Source organism: Entelurus aequoreus, linkage group LG24 (genome assembly GCF_033978785.1).
Source record: "Entelurus aequoreus isolate RoL-2023_Sb linkage group LG24, RoL_Eaeq_v1.1, whole genome shotgun sequence".
Classification (NCBI taxonomy): domain Eukaryota; kingdom Metazoa; phylum Chordata; class Actinopteri; order Syngnathiformes; family Syngnathidae; genus Entelurus; species Entelurus aequoreus.
The window spans coordinates 32,608,142-32,631,841 of NC_084754.1; the positions used below are offsets into that span (position 1 = coordinate 32,608,142).

General features: G+C 39.1%; 2 protein-coding genes across 3 annotated transcripts in view; both read right to left on the reverse strand.

Moving 5' to 3' along the window:
- Positions 1-870, reverse strand: part of ap4e1 (adaptor related protein complex 4 subunit epsilon 1) — a 53,088-nt gene extending 52,218 nt beyond the window's left edge. Inside the window, exons 1-2 of the mRNA XM_062035373.1 lie at positions 616-870; positions 409-546 (exon numbers count right to left, since the gene is read on the reverse strand). Coding sequence (XP_061891357.1) covers positions 409-492 — 84 coding nt within the window. The 5' untranslated portion in view covers positions 493-546; positions 616-870. The remainder of the gene's footprint in view (positions 1-408; positions 547-615) is intronic.
- Positions 871-1,140: 270 nt separating this feature from the next.
- LOC133641904 (inner centromere protein-like) overlaps positions 1,141-23,700 on the reverse strand; it is a 50,730-nt gene continuing 28,170 nt past the window's right edge. Inside the window, exons 11-21 of one of the 2 annotated variants that reach the window (XM_062036015.1) lie at positions 22,202-22,219; positions 17,879-17,988; positions 17,678-17,798; positions 17,482-17,592; positions 17,117-17,274; positions 16,904-17,021; positions 13,008-13,106; positions 12,781-12,819; positions 5,317-5,379; positions 5,049-5,205; positions 1,141-1,474 (exon numbers count right to left, since the gene is read on the reverse strand). In XM_062036015.1, the coding sequence (XP_061891999.1) occupies positions 1,299-1,474; positions 5,049-5,205; positions 5,317-5,379; positions 12,781-12,819; positions 13,008-13,106; positions 16,904-17,021; positions 17,117-17,274; positions 17,482-17,592; positions 17,678-17,798; positions 17,879-17,988; positions 22,202-22,219 (1,170 nt within the window). In that variant the 3' untranslated portion in view covers positions 1,141-1,298. The remainder of the gene's footprint in view (positions 1,475-5,048; positions 5,206-5,316; positions 5,380-12,780; positions 12,820-13,007; positions 13,107-16,903; positions 17,022-17,116; positions 17,275-17,481; positions 17,593-17,677; positions 17,799-17,878; positions 17,989-22,201; positions 22,220-23,700) is intronic. The other variant, XM_062036016.1, reaches the window with a different exon arrangement.

Below are 23,700 nucleotides of genomic sequence, written 5' to 3' on the forward strand. Positions count from 1 at the left end.
ATAGCGTGGTTAACGGTGTCAAAGGCCTTCTGAAGGTCCAGCATGACCATGCCGCAGTATTTGCCCGCGTCCACCTCATGTTTGATGTGGTCGCTCAGATAGAGAAGGCATGTGTCAGTGGAGTGGTTAGTTCTGAAGCCGGATTGGAATTTGTACATGAGTTTTTTAGTGGCAAGGTATCTATCGTCCTGTTCATAAACTATTTTTTCCATTACTTTCGAAATGGAACTAAGAATAGAAACAGGTCGGTAGTTGCCAGGTTCTAATTTGCTTCCTTTTTTAAAAAGGGACATGGGCAGTCCCAGAGGATTGCTCAGCATCACAGCATCAGCCTGTTTCACTGTACATCCTGGGGGGGGGACAACTTCATGCTAATACAGACTAGATTAAAATAGTTGAGAAAAGTACCTTTGGAATAGCCTTCAAACTCAGGATGGTATTGAGATTGTTGGTCAAAAGGTATTTGGAGGTTTTCAGCCACATCTTGCCCATTCGTTTGGTGCAGGGTGCTTGACAAGATCAGCTAATTCCACAGCAAATTGTAAACTAAGAACAGCAAGGGTGTTATTGCCTCCCAAACTAAGTGTAAACTACACAAACATGCATGTACAGTACCTCAATTTTGCCACTGTGTTTGTGTAGACAGAGTTGCTGACGTTGTAGCAGTACTCATCAGGCGGTATGACACCTAAATAGTACACAACAAGCATCAATTCACAGAAATGTGACAATTATTCTAAGTGTGTAGACCGTTAAAAATGCAAAACATTTTATAACAGAAAAAATTACATCTGTTCATATCGAACAGTTGCCTTGGAAATAGGGGCTGCACCATGTGGGCTTACATGGTCAAACGGGCGAACCCAAAAAGTATAAATTGGAAGGAATTAAGTGTTGTCTCAAAATAATCCAATTAAAAAATGTGGGCAGGAAACAAGGTGCAATATTTTTTGTAAATATCAATCATTGTCATGATGGGAAAATAATGGATAACACATGATTTGTTCCATCAGGCTTGGCTTGACAGAGACGCAAAGAGTGCAGAGTGCATCCACCACTGGTTGTGGAACAGACTCCCGCATCTTCTGTGTCTCTAAAAACAACCGTCTTAAAAGTTTAATAAAAACAAATTGGGAATAAAATATTACAAGATGCTAAACATTTCCCATCTACAAACATGCAAGACACACATTTACTGTAATCTAAAAACATCCCAAACATACATTTTTATTGAAAAGCCAACTTAAAACAGAAAAGATTTGTACAGCGAGGCCTCACTATAATAATCAGTGCACCTGTTACTTATTCCCAACAGGAGGTGAGTGCCACACAGCAGAGCTGGTGCGTTTAAAGTAGCGAGGTTTGCTCTTGTAAAAGATGTTCTCCAGCTTTGGTGCCTCGATCGAGCCAAAGAAAGAGTCCAAGTCAGGAGGATTGAAGTACTGTTTCATAATGATCTTTTGTAGATTGTGACCTGAAAGGACAAAAATATTCAATTGAGACAACACATTTTGGGTTAAGACATGGGTCCTCAAGTATGACGTTCCTCCAGAACATCATAATAAAAACATACATTATGAGTCAGTCCCAAAAATGTTGACAACAACTAATCGTCAAATAAAAGATTACAATGCACTACATATTTGTTGTTCATTTCACACTGATCTTAACAAACTCATTAAGTTGTTATTCATGTTACATAGATGTTGTGTTTACAGATAAACAACCTGAACATCTGGTGTAACACCTTCCCTAGCTACCTTCACAAATTAGAATCCATGCAAAAGAAAATCATACGGGCCCTGTCATGGTCCAAGTTTAATGCCCCCACTCGACATCTATTCCATAATTGTCATCTCTTAAGACTGACAGAGTTCAATATTTATCACAATGCTTGTCTAACCTATCAAGTCATCCACAGGCTGAATCTCAGGCTCTGTAGCTTGGTTCCTATCTATCGTCCCCAGCATGCCCACAACACTCGCAACTTTGACCTGATATCAGGTAAACATGGTCTACTGGCTTGTACTGCTCGAAGTGTTGTATGCAGGGGACCAAAGATCTGGAACCGGCTTGATGAGAGCCTCAGGATGCTGTATTCATTCTTCAACTTCAAAAATAAACTGAAATCATACCTATTTACCACCTATCTCTAATGCCTCATGTGGGGTAGACTACTGTTGGGTTGTGCGTGCTTGAATGTATGTATGTATGTATGTATGTATGTATGTATGTATGTATGTATGTATGTGTATGCTTGCTTTAGTGCTCCTATTTTGTGTTTATCATACAGCGTTTTTGTGCTTGCCACCATGTTTCAGCATTCCATGCATATACTGACCTCTGGACCCCCTGCTAAAAGCTTCTTCTAGCTTATCTGGGGGACCCTTTCACTTACCACCATCCTTAAAGGCCTACTGAAATTATTATTTTTTCTTTAAACGGGGATAGCAGATCCATTCTATGTGTCATACTTGATCATTTCGCGATATTGCCATATTTTTGCTGAAAGGATTTAGTAGAGAACATCGACGATAAAGTTCGCAACTTTTGGTCGCTGATAAAAAAAAAAGCCTTGCCTGTACCGGAAGTAGCGCGACGTCACAGGTTGAAAGGCTCCTCACATTTCCCCATTGTTTACACCAGCAGCGAGAGCGATTCGGACCGAGAAAGCGACGATTACCCCATTAATTTGAGCCAGGATGAAAGATTCGTGGATGAGGAACGCGAGAGTGAAGGACTAGAGTGCAGTGCAGGACGCATCTTTTTTTGCTCTGACCGTAACTTAGGTACAAGCTGGCTCATTGGATTCCACACTCTCTTCTTTTTCTATTGTGGATCACGGATTTGTATTTTAAACCACCTCGGATATATCCTCTTGAAAATAAGAGTCGAGAACGCGAAATGGACATTCACAGTGACTTTTATCTCCACGACAATACATCGGCGAAGCACTTTAGTTACGGAGCTAACGTGATAGCATCGTGCTTAAATGCAGATAGAAATAAAACAAATAAACCCCTGACTGGAAGGATAGACAGAAGATCAACAATACTATTAAACCATGGACCTGTAAATACACGGTTAATGCTTTCCAGCTTGGCGAAGCTTAACAATGCTGTTGCTAACGACGCCATTGAAGCTAACTTAGCAACAGGACCTCACAGAGCTATGATAAAAACATTAGCGCTCCACCTACACCTGTGCTCACCTGCGTTCCAGCGATCGACGGAAGGACGAAGGACTTCACCCGAACATCCGTGCGGTCGGCGGCTAGCGTCGGATAGCGCGTCTGCTATCCAAGTCAAAGTCCTCCCGGTTGTGTTGCTACAGCCAGCCGCTAATACACCGATCCCACCTACAGCTTTCTTCTTTGCAGTCTTCATTGTTCATTAAACAAATTGCAAAAGATTCACCAACACAGATGTCCAGAATACTGTGGAATTTTGAGATGAAAACAGAGCTTTTTTGAATTGGATTCAATGGTGTCCGAATACTTCCGTTTAACTATTGACGTCACGCGCATACGTCATCATACATAGACGTTTTCAACCGGAAGTTTAGCGGGAAACTTAAAATTGCACTTTATAAGTTAACCCGGCCGTATTGGCATGTGTTGCAATGTTAAGATTTCATCATTGATATATAAACTATCAGACTGCGTGGTCGGTAGTAGTGGCTTTCAGTAGGCCTTTAAATGGATATTCACTATTGTTGTAATTGTAATATGGTATTGTGAATAAACTTGAAAAAACTTGAAAAAAACCCACTAACTTTAGTACTCTACAAAAGTACAGTTTTACTTCTGTATTAAACACTATTGATTTGAATAAATCCTTTGAGTCTTGTCATGTGGGTGGAGTTACATGTGCTGACATTTACTACCAGAATGACCAGAAAAGCAGCACTGATTAAAACTACATAACATAAACATACCGTATTTTCCGCACTATAAGGCGCACTGGATTATAAGGCGCACCTTCAATGAATGGCATATTTTAAAACGTTGTTCATATATAAGGCGCACCGCATTATAAGGCGCATAGAATAGACATAGAATAGAGGCTGGGGTTACGTTATGCATCCATTAGATGGAGCTGCGCTAAAGGGAATGTCAACAAAACAGTCAGGTCAGTCAAACTTTATTAATAGATTACAAACCAGCGTTCTGACAACTCTGTTCACTCCCAAAATGAATAAACAGCTGTTTTATTATTTTCCCCAAGGTAAAGTCAGTGACGTGGTGTTTTGTTTATCTTTTAACAACAGCAAGGTATAACATGTAGTGCAACATTTATATCACATAGTGGAGGGGGACTTTTCCCTGATTCAATAAACAGGTAAAAAACAGTGATACTGTTACGGTAAATCAAACATTAGTGCAATCACAATATAGTAACACTCGAAATAGTGCAGAGCAATAACAATATCAATAACTCAATGTTGCTCAAACGTTAATGTCACACAACACAACACACAAAATAAACATGTAAAGCTCACTTTATGAAGTTATTCCTCATCCACGAATCCCTCGAATTCTTCTTCTTCAGTGTCCGAATTAAACAGTTGGGCAGTCGTCATTAATGGAGTCAGTGTCGCTGCTGCTCTATTCCGTGTTCTACTGCGTGACTGATCGTCTTAAGTTTAAACTCTGTGTCGTAAGCATGTCTCTTAATAGGAGCCATTTTGGGGTCTTTACATAAACAAACAAATGGAAATGAAACGGCACACCTTGCGCAGTCATATATCCCAGCATGCACCGCGCGCTTCTTCTACGGGGGATAATGAAGTCGGCGGCTGCTTACCGTAGTTGCGATTGATTGATTGATTGAAACTTTTACATGTTGGAGGCTCAATATTGGTCTATATATAAGGCGCACCGGATTATAAGGCGCACTGTCAGCTTTTGACAAAATTGGAGGTTTTTAGATGCGCCTTATAGTGCGGAAAATACGGTAGTTATTCTGGTTAAAATACAAAAATAATCCAACAGTTACCATTTTCAAACAACAACTATATGTTTATCTTCTAAAAAGGTTAAAACATACCTTCTGCCCAAGATGGAATTTGTTTTTTTGGAGCAGACTCGTCATCAGTAGAATCATCGCTGTTTTGGTCCATACCGTAGTCTTCTGAATTTTTGGACATAGTCTTCGCGTTCTTGCCACCCTTTGGAGTGATCAAGTACGTCCATTGTGGGGATTTCTGAACAGGGAGATACAATTATTATTTGAGGATTTATACCCTTTAAATATATATAGGAAAAAATGTGCACTTAAGTATCAGTACAGCAATACAACATTATTCCACATTCACCTCCTTATCTACAGTGACATTGAGTCCACAGCCTTTTCCTGCAGGTGTGGTCATTACAGAACGCTGCAGAGATTGAGAAGACAAAAAAAAAAAAATTATGAAGCTGATTTAAAGTTTATGCCCAAAAATAGTCTAGTTATAGGCTAATTATGTTTGTTAGAAAGCATCATTTTGTGAGAATAGATGAACGTATCTGACAAATTCACATATGCACATTTTAGATTTCTTTCCATCTAGTCCAGGGAATCCCAAAGTCCTGCCGAATCTTTAGGTTTGGCTCGGCAAAGGGTAGAATTCAATTTTAAAACATATTTATTTTGACCTCTTTCAAGCTCGCACAATCATTTATGGAATGTGTGCTATGCTAACAAGTTGCCATCATAAATCTTATTTGCACCAATTAAAGAGTCTGGTTGCAACATTTACACAGATGCCTAGATGGCGCTAACTTTTCAATGTATTTTACGCTGCCCTCTTACGGCTTCTTGGACGCAATGACCTACACTTAGACTTGGACCAATATTCGATATATGGCAGTTAATCGAACAATAAATGAAGATGAACTTGATAACTTAGCCATGTGCATGTGTGTTTACGGGCTGCAAGAGCGGTCACTCTTTGCATCGGTTTCAGCAGCTGCAGACATTTATGTCATAGCGTAATAAAAAGGAAGGCAGTGAAGCCTCTTGTCATTCATTAGGTGTCTGTGTGCTGAGAGCCAGGTTGGCAAACATGACAGAGTGCAACAAGTTAGCTCATGACAACCAACGCAACAGTAGCGATAATATAAATCTGAAGAAAAAAATATGATGAAACAAATGCCACTGGACCAGTGTGGGAATATCTCAGTTTTAAACCTCTGGAACAAGATGAGCTTACCAACACTCAGGAGACAGTTTTCCGAAAGTGGTGCCAACTAGGGCTGGGCGATATATCGATATACTGGATATATCGCGGGTTTGTCTCTGTGCGATATAGAAAATGACTATATCGTGAAATTAGAGTATATGTTCTCACACAGTTGCTTTTAGCTGCGGGGCATTAAACTGCATGCGTTTCTCACTCTTTCCTGTGTCTCCTTCTCACAGAGACTTAAAACAAGCGCACATTCTTACATACGTCACATACTGTCACGTGAGCAACGTCACACGCTCCCGCGAAGCAGACAGGTAGCGACATGGTAACGTTAGCTGTGATGCTAACAGCTAACGGTGTGGTTTGAGTGGTAATACGAGAGAAAGAAGGTGTGAATCTGGTAACAAATGGAGGAATAATTAATTCCCAAGAAAAACAGCACAGAGTCCATTGTCTGACTGTGGTTTGACTTCAAGCGGGAATATGTCTTTACATGTCAACATCTCCGTTTCCAACTAAATGCAGAAGCAACTATTTCCACATCAACACCGTAGGACATATACTATTTGATATGCAGCTAATTTTTATGTGACACGTATTGAAATATCTTGTGTGACATCATGTTTTAAACTATTGTAGTGGCGTTCTGTACAAAAAGTGCACTTTAATTTAGTGTTGTTTTGATAAGTCATCTTAGTGACATCATGCACAAAAGTGCACTAATAACTTGTTTTAAAATGTCTCTGACAATCTCGCACTTTCTGTTTTGGAAATGACATGAATGTTTGTGCCACTGCTTGATAACTGTTTAATAAATACAGTTTTGGTAAATTGACTTAGTTGTGATTTCCCTCTTTGCATGAAAGTTTAAAATGAGCATATATTAATGCAGTATGAAGAAGAATGTTTTAATGTAGACACATAGAATCATCATACTGGTGATTATATGCATCAAGTGTTCATTCAAGGCTAAGGCAAAATATCGAGATATATATAGTGTATCGCGATATGGTCTAAAAATATCGAGATATTAAAAAAAGGCCATATCGCCCAGCCCTAGTGCCAACAAAACAATCAAATAGGACAAACTTGCATGCCCACTTGAAAGAGAACCACCCGACTCAGCATTTCCAATTGGTAAAAGACATGCACATAAAAATGCAGGTCCTCAAACCCTCCTTAACAGAGACGGAACATATTTTATTGCTTTTGGTTGTGATATGTATTCAATTGCTAAATTTTGCGAACAGAAAAAATATACAAACCCCGTTTCCATATGAGTTGGGAAATTGTGTTAGATGTAAATATAAATGGAATACAATGATTTGCAAATCATTTTCAACCCATATTCAGTTGAATATGCTACAAAGACAACATTTTTGATGTTCAAACTGATCTTTTTTTTTTTTGCAAATAATCATTAACTTTAGAATTTGATTACAGCAACACATGACAAAGAAGTTGGGAAAGGTGGCAATAAATACTGATAAAGTTGAGGAATGCTCATCAAACACTTATTTGGAACATCCCACAGGTGTGCAGGCTAATTGGGAACAGGTGGGTGCCATGATTGGGTATAAAAACAGCTTCCCAAAAAATGCTCAGTCTTTCACAAGAAAGGATGGGGCGAGGTACACCCCTTTGTCCACAACTGCATGAGCAAATAGTTAAACAGTTTAAGACCAACGTTTCTCAAAGTGCAATTGCAAGAAATTTAGGGATTTCAACATCTACGGTCCATAATATCATCAAAAGGTTCAGAGAATCTGGAGAAATCACTCCACGTAAGCGGCATGGCCGGAAACCAACATTGAATGACCGTGACCTTCCATCCCTCAGACGGCACTGTATCAAAAACCGACATCAATCTCTAAAGGATATCACCACATGGGCTCAGGAACACTTCAGAAAACTACTGTCACTAAATACAGTTGGTCTCTACATCTATAAGTGCAAGTTAAAGCTCTACTATGCAAAGCAAAAGCCATTTATCAACAACATCCAGAAACGCCGCCGGCTTCTCTGGGCCCGAGATCATCTAAGATGGACTCATGCAAAGTGGAAAAGTGTTCTGTGGTCTGACGAGTCCACATTTCAAATTGTTTTTGGAAATATTCGACATCGTGTCATCCAGGCCAAAGGGGAAGCGAACCATCCAGACTGTTATCGACGCAAATTTCAAAAGCCAGCATCTGTGATGGTATGGGGGTGCATGAGTGCCCAAGACATGGGTAACTTACACATCTGTGAAGGCACCATTAATGCTGAAAGGTACATACAGGTTTTGTAACATATGCTGCCATCTAAGCGCCGTCTTTTTCATGGACGCCCCTGCTTATTTCAGCAAGACAATGCCAAGCCACATTCAGCACGTGTTACAACAGCGTGGCTTCGTAAAAAAAGAGTGCGGGTACTTTCCTGGCCCGCCTGCAGTCCAGATCGGTCTCCCATCGAAAATGTGTGGCGCATTATGAAGCGTAAAATACGACAGCGGAGACCCCTGACTGTTGAACAACTGAAGCTCTACATAAAACAAGAATGAGAAAGAATTCCACTTTCAAAGCTTCAACAATTAGTTTCCTCAGTTCCCAATCATTTATTGAGTGTTGTTAAAAGAAAAGGTGATGTAACACAGTGGTGAACATGCCCTTTCCCAACCACTTTGGCACATGTTGCAGCCATGAAATTGTAAGTTAATTATTATTTGCAAAAAAAAATTAAGTTTATGAGTTTGAACATCAAATATGTTGTCTTTGTAGTGCATTCAACTGAATATGGGTTGAAAAGGATTTGCAAATCATTGTATTCCGTTTATATTTACATCTAACACAATTTCCCAACTCATATGGAAACGGGGTTTGTACTTTATTTGTTTGTTTTATTCAACTCGGAGATTTAAAAGTTTACATTCCAAATACAATGTTAAAATATACAAAACATACAAGTTTATTGCATTTGAAAGGATGTACATGCATTATTGTTATGTATTTTCATTATATCAGTGGTTAATAATGTTGACAATATCTTTTAACGGCAACAATTTGTAGGTCAATATATATCGTCGAGCAAAATTTGTTATCAGTTCAGGCGCATTAGCTTTTAATGCTGTTAGCTAATAATAGCGATTTCGATAGTTAGCGTTAACTGTCATTAAATGTATATTCTATTATAGCAACATGACTGCAAATTGTTGGTTACTTCTCTTAGACTGCTTTTGTATGTGTACACACGCTGCCTGTACTTACATGATGACGAGACAGGGTGAGTGACCGCCGTAAACATCAATCATTTTCATTTTACAGTTTCTTACATAAACTTAGTAATTGTGAAAAATAGACTAGGGGTGGGAATCGAAAACCAGGTCTTGTTCAGAAATACCGTATTTCCTTGAATTGGCGCAGGGAATATAGTATTCGCACGTCTAGAATTACTGCCGGGTCAAACTCGTTTCTCAAAATAATTAACGCATGCTTGGCCTTATCGCCGGTTCATTATTGACACCGGATCAAATTCGTTTCGCAAAATAGTAATTTTATTATCGCATGTCTATCATTTTCGCCGGGTCAAACTCGTTTCGCAAAATATTTAGCATATGGCTAGAACTTCCACCGGGTCAAATTCGTTACGTCACGAGTGATGCTTTACCTGTCCTCATTTTCAAAATGGAGGAAGCTGCTTTCAGTAGTTTACAATCGCACAAAGGAAAAAAGATAAAGAGCTATTCAGTAGGTTTTAAGGTCCAAGCTATTGAATACCGGTACAGTATGCTAAAAAGAACAGTAAGCAGCTATGTTTTATTAATATACCGTAGCTGCGTGTCAAATACTGTATGAGTCATGAAATGACTCCCGCCTCCTGGTGGTAGAGGGCGCTGCCGCGCTAGTGATCCTTCTTACGACTTCCGGTACTGCAGAAGAAGTGAACACACGCAGCCTCTGCCTGAACTTTTAACAAGGAGGATTACATACCGGTATCTAAAATAAAACAGTTTTCTAAACTGGACTTTCAATCGAAGCAGGAGGTAATAATTAAAGGAATATCTCCATCGAGACAGAGAGACTTTTAAAACGGAAGAAAGAAAATAAGAAAGACTTCTATAAACAAGTTATCGATGCTTTTGGTCAGAAGGAGCTGCAAATGGACTCCATTTATAAGTACAGGTAAGACCATAATAACGTTTTTTTTAATTAAATGTGCTTTTCATGATGGTATGCTTAAATCACACTCAAAGCGCACGCCTAAATTTACCGGATTCCTTTTGGTAAACGCCGGAGTGAGAAGAGGTTTTAAAATAATTACCGCATGCACGGCCATCCCGCCGGTTTCCGGTAAACGCCGGAGTGACAGGAGGTTTTAAATTAATTAGCGCCCTTGCGGCTATTCAAGGAAATACGGTATATCAATTCCTTGGAATCGCTTGCTATTTATTCAAACGGTTCTCTTATCAATCCATCCCGGTGGGGATGATGTGATTACGCCATGTGAGTAATGACGTGAGATCTCAAAATGGCAAAACCCTGGGGCAACAAACGCTCTAAAGTTGATTACATTTGACAAGAAAAGATTGTAAGAGCTGGACCAAGTGGCTGGGGAGAGGGAAGTCTGGGCTTCCCTGCTTAGGCTGCTTCCCCCGCGACCCGACCTCGGATAAGCGGAAGAAGATGGATGGATGGATAAGATTGCAACAGTGCTACTTGTAATAATTATAAGGCTGCAAGTTCATCAAGAGAAGGACAAGCGAGCAATGTTGAAACATTTGAAGCATGCAATTATTTTAAATGAAAGTCACATTTTTAACCGCTCCTATCTAATTCTAGCAGCAGTAATGCTAGCACGTCATCTGAAAACGAAAGATACTAACACCGCCTATTATGTTGGGGCTATTATTTTGAAATGAATGCCTTCTCATTTAGATGAGCATGACAAGAGACAGATTCTGACTGGCTCCAGGGCTTCAGACCCAGTTCACGTATGCCGCTAGACCAGACCTGGGCAAACTAAGGCTCTTAGGCCGCATGCGGCCCGTTAAGCTTTTCAATCTGGCCCGCCGGACATTCCCAAATAATTTTTTTACATCTTTAAGATGGAAACTGTAGCCGCCATTATGATGTTTTCAAATTACCAGAAGTCTTGAACTATACTAAGTACTTCAATGGTTGGAATCTGTGCTTTTGCATGATATACTAGTTACTAAGGTAATCTAATTAGATACTATGGTAATCTAATTACCGTAGTTACTATGGTAATCTAAGTCACAGCAGCTCAGATGAGGTACCAAGCAGTGTGGGTGAGGAGTGTTTCCACATAGAATTTTCAGAGCGGCCAGCCTGAAATGTGCGTGTCAGGGACAGACGCGGAAGGAGATTTTTACAACAAAGTTCTAAAGTTTAGTGATATATCAGATTGTAGGTGGGTTTTTTTTCCCTTTGCGTTCATATTTTGCTGTTTGTTACATTTTTGTTAAGTTTCGCCTGATTGTAAAATATGTCGATCGAGAGGGGCTGTGACGTCCATATGTTGTCAATATTCAGTGTTTTATCATTCATAGAAAACATTTAAATTCCATTCAGGTTTTTAAGCATTCAATCAGACATTATTGTGAGGTTTTGTATTAGTGTTCCTAAAAATAGATATATAGCGGCCCCCAGACACATTTTTCTCCCTAAATTTGGCCCCCCGAGTCAAAATAATTGCCCAGGCCTGTGCTAGACGAATGTCACCGAGCAGCAACAAAGTTTGTGGCCAAAAGTTAGTATTTTCGGTAGGTGAAGGTTCAATTATAGTCAGAGAAAAGCTGCATGTTTTCCTGCAACCAGAGTTTCTCTCTATATTATACAGCTGAAACTCGTATAATTAGAATGTGGTGTAAAAGTCCATTCATATCAGCAATCAACTTCAAATGTGAAACTAATCTGTGATAACTCATTACATGCAAAGTGAGATATGCCAAGCCTTTATTTGTTATAATTCTGAACATCGTGGCTAACAGTTTTTGAAACCTTACATTTTCTGAGATTTTCAATTCAAAGTTTTCATAAACTGTAAGCCATTATGATCAAAATGATATCTGACTTTCCATGTAATAAGTTAATATCACATGTTACTAAATGTTACATTCTTGTGTAATTTGCACATGATTAAATTCTACAGAAGAATATACAGTTCTTATATTTACAAAAAAGTTATTTTATTTCTATGCTACGTATGTGCCTCTTGAGAACTCTGGCTTTATAAGCTCATGTTGCCTCTAAACTAAACCAACAAAATCAATTCCCATCCCTAGTGTTTTATTAAACCACATAATGGTAACATAAGCTAGCCAATTGTGTTCTTGTTATATTTTTTGGTTTGAAAAATGTAACTTTCAGCAAGTTGCAAACAAACCCTTTACCTTATTAATTGATTAATTATTTACATTTAGGCCATTTGTGTTTTACGCTGAAAATCTTTGTTTTTGGCTCTTGGCTCAATGGGCCAATTTCACTTTGGCCCTTGGAGGCAAAAAGTTTGCACACACCTGATCTTGTGTTAGGGTTGCCTCTAGTATTACATAGGATGTGTAAATAATAGAATTGAAACATTTTTAAAGTAAAATTAGATTAATGTTACCTCAATATCCACTGTCACATTCAGGTTTGCAGCAGTCTTCTAAAATCAACAAGTGAAAGAGAGGGAAAAGGATTTTAATATTTCAATCAGCTATGAAGACAATTCAAACAAAATAAAAATATGGTTTAGGTCATACACAATTACCAATAACATAAGTCATGAAAAGTTGTGTTGTCTTGTCTTTTATCAAAACACAGATCTCATACGCTAATTAGTATATTAGTTACATGTGCGTTGGCAGCCTGTAGAGCAACAACAGCTGTGGCGGCGGCAGCTTCTCTTTCTTTAGCAGCTTTCTCCTCAGCAGCTAACCTCTGCTCCTCCTCCTGGTGGAACAATACAACCTTCGTAACATGAAATGACAAATCCCTAGATTACTACTACTTCTAAATACTAGCAGTTCCTGTGTTGATCTTTCAGGACGTACTCACTAAACCATTTGTGCTGTGCTGGACTTCGGCGTTAGCCGAGCTTCACATATTGCTCCCTGTTGGTTAAGTAGCTTCTTACACAATTGAAGACCAACCCTCTGATGCCATATTGTTCTAACTTGTTAAGATATAATTCATTGTGCCAAACCTTTGTTCAAGTAATAAACACTGCAGCTGTTTGTCATCTATTGTATTGGTATACTCTTCCGTTATTTCGATTAATGCCATCGATGTTGGCTTTATATTGTAGTGGTTGTTCGCGAGTGTTCCACTTTTATGATTTTGTCCAATCTGTTGTTAAACAATTTTGCAATATTTTTTTGAAAATGGTGGCATAAGTCTTGTAAATCGGTACAACTTTAGCTACTTTTATTTTGTTTAGGAATTTGCCTATTTAAAATTCCATCCATCCATTTTCTACCGCTTGTCCCTTTCAGGGTGGCAGGGGGTCGCTGGAGCCTATCATAACTGCATTTGGGCTGTACGTTAAATTATGTACCTTAAAGGTTCTAAAATCTCTTCAATTAGCTTTTTTGTCCTGTCCATATTAAAATCCATTACAATCAGTTGAGATCTTGGATTTACATTTATTCACAATTTTGATTACCGTATTTTTCGGAGTATAAGTCGCACCGGCCGAAAATGCATAAAAAGAAGGAAAAAAACATATAAGTCGCATTTTTTGGGGAAATGTATTTGATAAAAGCCAACACCAAGAATAGACATTTGAAAGGCAATTTAAAATAAATAAAGAATAGTGAACAACAGGCTGAATAAGTGTACGTTATATGAGGCATAAATAACCAACTGAGAACGTGCCTGGTATGTTAACGTAACATATTATGGTAAGAGTCATTCAAATAACTATAACATATAGAACATGCTATACGTTTACCAAACAATCTGTCACTCCTAATCGCTAAATCCCATGAAATCTTATACGTCTAGTCTCTTACGTGAATGAGCTAAATAATATTATTTGATATTTTACGGTAATGTGCTAATAATTTCACACATAAGTCGCTCCTGAGTATAAGTCGCACCACCGGCCAAACTATGAAAAAAACTGCGATTTATAGTCCGAAAAATACGGTATATGCCCTTCTGTCATGTCAGTGAGGAACATCGAGTTGTGATTTCTGTCTTTGGTGTCATACTTGTGAAGTAGTTAAGGCTTTTAACTACTTGGTTCATATTGTAATTTTTCAGGGGGCAGATAACGTGAAATTTGAGATATTAGTAGGGCTGGACAATTAATTGAAAATTTCGATTATGGCTTGGCACAATTATTAAAATATAATAATCGCAACGTGCATGCAAATGCCGAAGCTCGTGTTGGTGAAACAGATGAGGAGCGAATGAGTAAAAAGAGCATGTCTACTAGAAGTCTGGGTGTTAGAATAATTATGTATATATTATCACACTAACTTTATGCTTAAGGGCCGTTGCTATAAATTATTGTCAATTGTGCTGATGTGGTATTTTTGTAATTGTGCAAGCTGGCAGTCCAAAAGACTGCCAGCCGTCTTTATAAGTGTTGTGTCCAGACTCGGCCTGCTGACTGCCAAGGCCGAACATTTGGTACCGGGGCGCAGACAGAGCAGAGACAAGGCCGAACACCACCGTGACGCAGACAGACAAGGCGATATGACCTGCGTCACCTAATTTTTATTTATTCTATAATCATATATTGTGTCTAACTGGAGTTGTCAAGATTACCCCCTTCCCTCAGCGACAGTGATGTAATAGAGAGATTCCTAATAAATACAGGAGACACGCGGGCAGGATTTTTAGAACGTAGTTTGGAGTTTTCCTTGCCCGTATGTGGGCTCTGTACCGAGGATGTCGTGGCTTGTACAGCCCTTTGAGACACTTGTGATTTAGGGCTATATAAATAAACATTGATTGATTGATTGATTGATTGATTGGATCTGTAAATAGAATACAGCCCAAAACACATGTCTCCTCATGAGCTAAATTGAACTCTGTCTCTGCATGATTCCTTGCTTCTTGTCTGATTATTAGATGTCATCAGTGTTTGGACCTGACACTGGGCCCTCACCATGGTTGCTATTTTTTATTTGACATAGCGCAGGTATGCTTAATCAATAATCCCTAAACTCTATAGAAGTAATGCATATGATTTCTGGATTCACATAACCACGGACAAAGTCACATGATTGGGCAATAAAACGGAATTCACTGACAAACGCAAAAATATCAGGGAAAATGACATACATGTAAGTGAAATGTTGTCATTGTGAGCAGAAGAGACAAGCAGGAACAATCCATTCACCCACAACACATCTCATCTGCTTGTTTTGTTGTAACAATATTATTGATGTTACATTGTTAATTGATGTTACATTGTACTACCAGTCTGTGGTTGCCAGTGTTCTGTACTACATGGTAGTGTGCTGGGGGGGCAGTACATCTAAGAAGGACAGCTCCAGACTGGAGAAACTGATCAGGCGGGCCGGTTCTACGATCGGAATAAAACTGGACTAACTGGTGACGGTGGCAGAGAAGAGGACTGTGGAAAAACTAGTGAGAATCCTGGATGATGCCAGTCACCCTCTGCATAGCGTTATCAGTAGCCAGAGGAGCCTGTTCAGTGCTAGACTGCTTCATCCCAAGTGCAGGACTCATAGACTAAAAAAGTCCTTTGTCCCACACGCCATTAGACTGTACAACTCCTCTCTGGGAGGGAGGGGGGGTACTAGGATGACAGGGGATGCAAAACAATAACAGTGCAATACTTTTTCATAACATGGTCACTACTGCCTAGTTTCTCTTGTTATATTCTTATTTTACTGTTATATTTTTATTCTCATTGTTGCTTTTTATTTTTATTCTATTGTAATATTTTTCTATTTTGTTTCCATTTATACCCCCATTATTTATTTTTACATTCGATCTCAATTTTGTACACTGCTTCTGGAATTTTAATTTTCCTGGGGGAACTCTCCTGAAGGAATCAATAAAGTACTATCTATCTACAAACTGTGGTCGCAACTTGAGCGGCTCGCTCTTTTTTTAACAGCCTAACTCGTCTCTTTACTCGTCAAGCTGAGAACAACAACAAATTCCCCCCTTCACAATAATAACCTGGTGCGCCACATCCGGTCTGACTGGGCTAACAAAATAAAACATACCTTACACAAGCATATGTATTACCTAGTTAGTACCTGAAGCACTTATTGATACATTTACACAATTATTATGCTTTGACCTAAAATACTGGTCAAAATTGTCCAAACTGTGAAGATTTTTGCATTTAAATTAAATGTGCTTTGACACAAAAAAGTCATACTCTGTGGTGGTAAAATAGGGGTAAATGGTAAAAAACTGAATTAAAAACAAACTGAAAAAACTAAATGTTTTTGTTTTCTAAATTGCTGTTATTTAAATGTGTTGTTATTGCTATTATTTTACTTGTTGTGGTTTATATTTGTTACTAATTTTAATCCCGTTTTTTTTAAACTATATTTAAAGTTGAGCTTTGATGGTACAATAAATACTCATGTTTTAAAATAATGAATAATCGTGATTACAATATCAATCAAAACAATTATGATTATTATTTTTGCCATAATTGTCCAGCCCTAGAAACTAATACATTTAATTTATTGATAGCCTGGTAATTTGTTGGCACTGCAAAAGCTTCTGGACAATAGCCCAGGTCTCCTCACCTGTCTTTTTTTCTCAAGCGCTTTTATTTTGTCTTCCATTTCTCCTCTCTCCTTCTCTCGAGCAGCTCTCTGCAGTTCCCGTTGCAGAGTGAGAGCTTTCTCTTTTTCCGCTTGCTCCCTGAAAATTAACATTACATTAGACGCATACCACATCCACCAAAGCGCAAAAGTTCATGTCTATTCCCTGACAACTATGTAAAAAATGATCGTAACCTTTCAGCAGCAGCTTGGCGTTCTCTTTCCAGCTCCTTTTCACGCTCCTGCTCCCTTTTCATCTCCAACGCTCTGCGAGCTTGAGCCAGCTTTTTAGCTTGTATTTCTTCCTCTTTGGCCTTCTTAACCAGCAACTCTTGTTGGCGCTTCTCCTCCTCCTAAAATTAAAAAACACACCCAATTACTAAAACATGGAGTTGGCGAAGAGTGATGGATACAAATCTGCAGTCATAGGAACAAACTCCTGCACATAAAAGGGTGACGTTTTTCAAAACAATTGAAAATTATATTTGCCTTAAAATATCAAAAATCACCATGAAATGAGACTGTCAAGCACACAATTGTAAGTCTAGTTGTTCTTTTACCGCTTGCTGAATCTTCTTCTTTTTAGTTTCTTCTTCCAGCTTGCGTTTCTGCTCAAGCTCCTCCTGGCGTTTGATGGCAATTCTCTTTTTGGCCCTCTCCTCTGCCTGACGCTGCATTCATTGACCATCAACATTGTAAATTGGCATGTTTTTATTCCACTCGCCACAAAGACCACTTTTTAAGAAATATGCTAACCTTATCATTTTTCCCATCAATATTGGCCATTTTTTGTTCAACCTTCTTTTTCTTTTCCTCTTCTCTCTGTTCTTCTTTTATTTTGGCCTCAAGCACCTTCCTTAGCCTCTCATCCCTCTTCCTGTAGAGCAATCGTAAAGCTATAAAAACAGCAACAACACATTTCTTTAAATTTAGGACATATCTCATTGAAGCGTCAACCTTTTGAATTCTTCTTGTTTCTTTTTCTTCTCCTCTTCCATTTTCCTCATTCGTTCCTCTTCTTGTTCCTGCTTCTTTTTAAGTGCCTCTAGCTTTTGACGCTCCTTGGTCTGTGAAAAAGAAGTTGTTTCAATAGTACAATTAAATGAAACATTGGGGCAGGTGAAAAGTATTTAAGAAAATATTGGTGCAGTACTATGGGAACCTCTTACCTCCTGAAGTTAAATAGTTGACAGCAGGCATATGAGTGCACCATTACAGACATTGTTGCATTTTTTTGATAAAGTCATTCTATATGGTGTTTATTAAAGTGTACAGAGTAGACTTATTTTCTCTGAAGGTGCAGAAACACAGTGGCTTAGCTATATGAAATACAGTATACATTAGCAACATATACAGTGGAGAAAAATTGGATTTTGATACCCTGATTATTCTTGTAAATTTACCCCATTAAAAAGATAGGTACGTTCCAGAATTTAAATAAAAGGTTAAAGAATATTTTAATTTGTTGATAAAAATAAGTATTTGATTCCAATGCAAAATGTCAGTACTTGATGGAGAAGACCTTGTGGGCAAGCACGGGGGTCAGATTTTTCTTGTGGTTGGTCACCAGGGTTGCAAAAATTTTGGTCAGATAAACAACCCAAAGGAGTTTCCTCATCCATGTTTGACAATAGGCCCAATACTGTTGTTGGGCTTAAATTTACCATTTCTCTTCTTCCAAACACATTAAGTGATTTAATGCCAAAGAGCTCAATTTTGGTCTCATGTGACCACATCACTTCCCCTTAGTCTTGTCTGGGTCATTCAGGATCTTGCAGACACAATCTTTAACAGCAAAGTGTGTTCCTAATGTTTTTCTTGTTGACTGAGATCATTAACCAGCTCTTACCCTGTAATTCAGGGCTTATCCCACACCTTCCTCACAATCAATGCAATGCACACCTGGCTTACCGAAACCGATTCCAAACCAACGATGGTGAGAGTACTGTTGGCAGATATGTCGAGAGCATTTGATGTAATTGACCATGGGATCCTGATGCAAAACATACTGGACTTAGGACTGTGCCCATATCTGACAGCCTGGCTACATAGTTACATCTCAGGAAGGAGAAAGAGAGTGGTGGCAAATGGAGCTCACAGCCCCTGGATTGAAGTTACATCTGGGGTGCCACAAGGGGGTGTTGTCTCCCCATATGTCTTCCTCCTTTACATGGCCACCCTGGATGCTGTTTTTGAGGACACCCTTGATGTCGGATATGCAGACGACATCGGGCTATCGAGAGCGATCCCCATATCCAACATCATGTCAGACACAACGATGTGCCAGGAGGCACAAAGGCTGGATGAATGGGCAGCAAATAAGAAAATGATACTCAACAGGAAAAAGTCGGTAGAACTCCGGATATGTTTTGCCCGAAATCCATCACAACCTCCTGCACTGATGTTGGGGGGACAGGAGGTCCCTGTCGTGGAAACAACAAAGTACCTGGGTTACCACCTCGATCAAAACCTGACTGGAGATGTGCACATGGAGAAGGCAATAAAAACCGCCTCCAAGCGGCTGCACTACCTCACAGTCATGGCGAGACATGGACTACCTGCAGACGACCTTGTTACCATCTACACCAGGGGTGGGCAATTAATTTTTACCGGGGGCCGCATGAGCAACCCGAGCACTGCTGGAGGGCCACACTGACAATATTTCAATTAAATTTTGCTCAAATTATTTTTGATATACCGTAAGATAGATAATAATAATAATATTTTCATTTAACCTAACTTATCTTTATACAAAAGCAGATGGCTTTTGATGGTTTTATTTTTAACACTTTCTTACACAACACTTCCTGATGTATATTACAATACAAAAATTTCAATTTCTGTCACTTTATCCTGCATCCTCTTTGTTGTAAAACCTTTATTTAACCAGATAAGAAAACGTGAACGTAGCACGCCTGTAAGGTGATTGGCGCAGAAGGAGGAAGCGTTGCTGTTGCGGAAATGAGGAGTGAGGATTGGTTTTCCTTTTGGAAAGAACGAGATAAGTTGAGCTGTGTTAGTATAGCTTGCTCAATAAAAGTTTAAAAAGTGCATCAGACTTGGTGTGCACTTCTTCTGGACGCTACAATTGATGTCAGAAGTGGGATGAAATGCCTCCCAGTTCGCCTTGCCATCAAACCTGGGAGTCTTCATTGAGGGCGGAATTCCCCCCGTGGCAAGCAGCGTGGCTGCACCTGTAAACGCTCTCTCTCTCTCTCTCTTTGCGGCGAGCTCCTCACGTGGCACGTACCTCCCGATGACGTAGCACACAAACAGTGCAGTATGCGCAAAGTTTTACTTCTGCCACCAATTGTAGCGTCCAGAAGAAGTGCACATCAAGTCTGACGCTCTTTTTAAACTTTTATTGAGCAAGCTATACTAACACAGCTCAACATATCTCGTTCCTTCCACACGCACGTCTCCTCACTCATTTACGCAACTCAAGAAGACAACATCTACTTCAGCAGGTCGTTACACTATATTCTTTAAACACAGCAACGTGTGTACCACAAATAAGCACACAGCTTTACCTTTACTTGTCTTGTTGAAAACACGCCATTCGTCATCAACTTTTCTCTTTTTAGCGGGCATCACTTGTCGCTGTGCGCCTTCCCTCACAGGACATACGCACATATAACACTTTTCAAAATAAAAGCAGCACAGTTGTATTGCACGCACGACAAAGATGTTTTTTTAAATTTATTTTGTAATTTGAGATTGCCGCTGCGCGCACGAGCATACGTCCACACGGAAGTAATACAAATAACGCTTTTCAAAACAAAAGCAGCACCGTTGTATTGCACACTCGAAATAGATGCTTTTTAAAATTTATTTTGTAATTTATAATTGGCCTCACGCGGGCCGGACAGGGACGTACAAAGGGCCGGATGCGGCCCGCGGGCCGCACAATGCCCAGGTCTGATCTACACCACTCTCATCAGGCCGTGTCTGGAATATAGCTCAGTGCTCTTAGTGGGCTGCTCCAAAAAACAACAGGCAGAGTTAGAGCGAGTCCAGAAACGTGCCTGTAAAATCATTACGAGGAGAGCTGGAAACATCTCACAACCCCTACCATCACTCCAGACCAGGAGAGAGGAGGCTGCAGTGAAGCTGGTCAGGGATATGCATGATGAGCAACACCCTCTGCATGACCTGCTACCTCCAACACGAGGCAGCCGCACTGCCAGGACATTGAGGAACCAACATAAGCTGGCTGAACCCGAGCCCAAAGCCAAGACAAAGACACTTAAAAACTCTACCCTGCATACTGCAATTAAACTGTATAATAATACTATCTAATTAAATAAGTAATACAGTCATATACCAGAATGCTAATAGTTTCCATGCAGCTGTTGCCCTGAAAATGAAAATGTTTTTTTTTATATAAAATACTGTCTGTTCTTTTAATTTTTTTAAATCTTTGTTTGTTTAATATTCATTGTAAAGTTCAGCTGTTTTTTCAGTGGGGCCTTGGCTCCACTGCAAGCATGAATAAATAAAGTCAAGTCAAGTCAAATCATCTCTATTAAATCTTACATGGCGTTTCAGAGCGAGGGCGATTGGTTGATATTTTGTATTTCTCCCATTTATGAACTACTGCGCCAATAGTGGCATCAAATACGAATACATTTATAACCGTTATCTAATCTTATTTTTAAGGATTTTTTTTTACATTCTGTCTCTCTCTGTTACAATAAAACTGCAATTAAAAAGCTGGACTATGTACACCTTTTAAGGGGGTAAACTTACAACATTTACAGGGGATCAAATAAGTATTTTCCTCACTGTGTAAAATTATAAATTTTATTAAGCAAATATATTCTCAAATTGAATTCAAATAAAACTTCTCTTCTGAAACACTATCTAATATTAATTGTATTGTATAAACTGTACATACTGTAATAATGTATTGATGTTACAAAACCAATAACCACTGCAAAGTATGAAAATCATGGCACATAATTTACTGTATTGTTGTATACACTAAGTTTGGTTTGATGCAAAAACAGTTTTGATGCTGCAGATAATGAGCATTAGTGTCCCACAATCAGATGCCATTAGCTAACAAGTGCAGTTAGGAATAAGGGTGTAAGGCCTCTCACAAATGGACGCTGCAAAGGCAGTGCTCGATAACAGACACATTAAAGCGTTTAGACGTATAAGTTAGTAACAGGGAGAAGTGTGGCTTTTGTTAGGTGGTAAATGAGGAGGCACAACATCAAGCTACCCTATGACAGAAATCACCAAATGCCCACCAACACACAGTGCTTTGACACTTACCACTATAGTGGTGCTCAACTGTGGACAGATTAAACAAATATGTTTCAGGAAGCAGTACTCATTAAAGCTAGATATAAACAATAATCAAAATCCCCAAAGGAATTATCATTTGAAAAAGTTAGTGTGCAAATTTACTTTGAATGTTCAGAGGAACTTCTGAAATAACACTTCCTTTCAGAAAAATACCTCTAAAGTTGCTCAATAACTTCAAAATCTGAACTACTGTCTTGCATACAGACCTCATCATTAGGACTCAAAACAGAATCATCATTGTGTGTATGTTTAGCTTATTCACAACATTTTTTTATTTTAACATTGATTTCATGTATAAGTGTTTCATCTAAAACACTAAGGCTTCGGTGACTATTGTACACATTATGGAAGAGGACAGTGTTCTATTTTCATGTTTAAAGTGGCTCACTTAATTTTACACAAGGAGCCATATCTAAGAATAGCATGTCAAGTCATCATTAAATGGCCCTGATATGTCAAAAGGCATTAATAAATAATGTTATTTTTGAGTACCTCTATAACTGATAACAGTAGTTCAGCCGGGACATGCTCATTTCAAAATTAGGTTTACAGCCCTGAAATCTTATTGTTTTCATTTCAATGTCCCACCCTCCACCGTTTGACCAATTAGAAAGTCTGTGAGTGTGTTACATCCGGTTGCCAGTTACGCACCGCCATCTTCGTCTAGCTACTGCCACTGGTAAAGTTACTAAACATGGCAGACCTTAATAAATCCAAAAGGCCTTGTTACGATTCTCAATGTCTTCATGACAAAGCCGGGAACAAAACAAGGATTTGTATCGGATGTCTTGGAAAGATGGAGAGGATTGAAGGCGGAGAAGATTTTTTTCATCTGACGCCAAACTTGCCAATTTCCTCCTTGATAGGTAAGTCAGGTATTTAAGTTTTCTTATTCCTTGTTATACATGGAAATGGACATTTCGTATGTAAACTATATTGTCCAATACAGTCTATGATCTTGTCTAACAAAGTTAGTATGTTCATGCAACAAATGCTTAGCGTGCTAGCCCGGTCAATTGGAGCATAGGCATAGCCTAATTCGATGACACATCGACATGTAGGCGAACGGGGAAATATATGCCCGTTAGCCTGTATGTCGATGTGTCATCCAACTGACAGGGCAAAATATATTTTTGGATATGTGGATATGGGTAGTGTCAGTGCCTATTTTGTTCTCAATATGCTGATACGCTGAGGAAATGGGGTGTAACATTAGCATAGCTGCCGTGGCAATGTGAAACGCATGGAGACGGCCAAATCTCATTCGTGTTTGCATATTGTGGACCAAGTTATACGGCAATCTGAAACGTTTGAAACAGTAGCCTACAGGCATACCTTGGTATAATATCTCTTTAGTTTTGGGCGTACATTAGGCTGCTAAGCATGCTCTACTTGTTTTCACCAGTATAACCATTCTGTTGGTTGTAGTTCGTTTTAGTCTTTCCTGAAAGTACTGACCATAACCA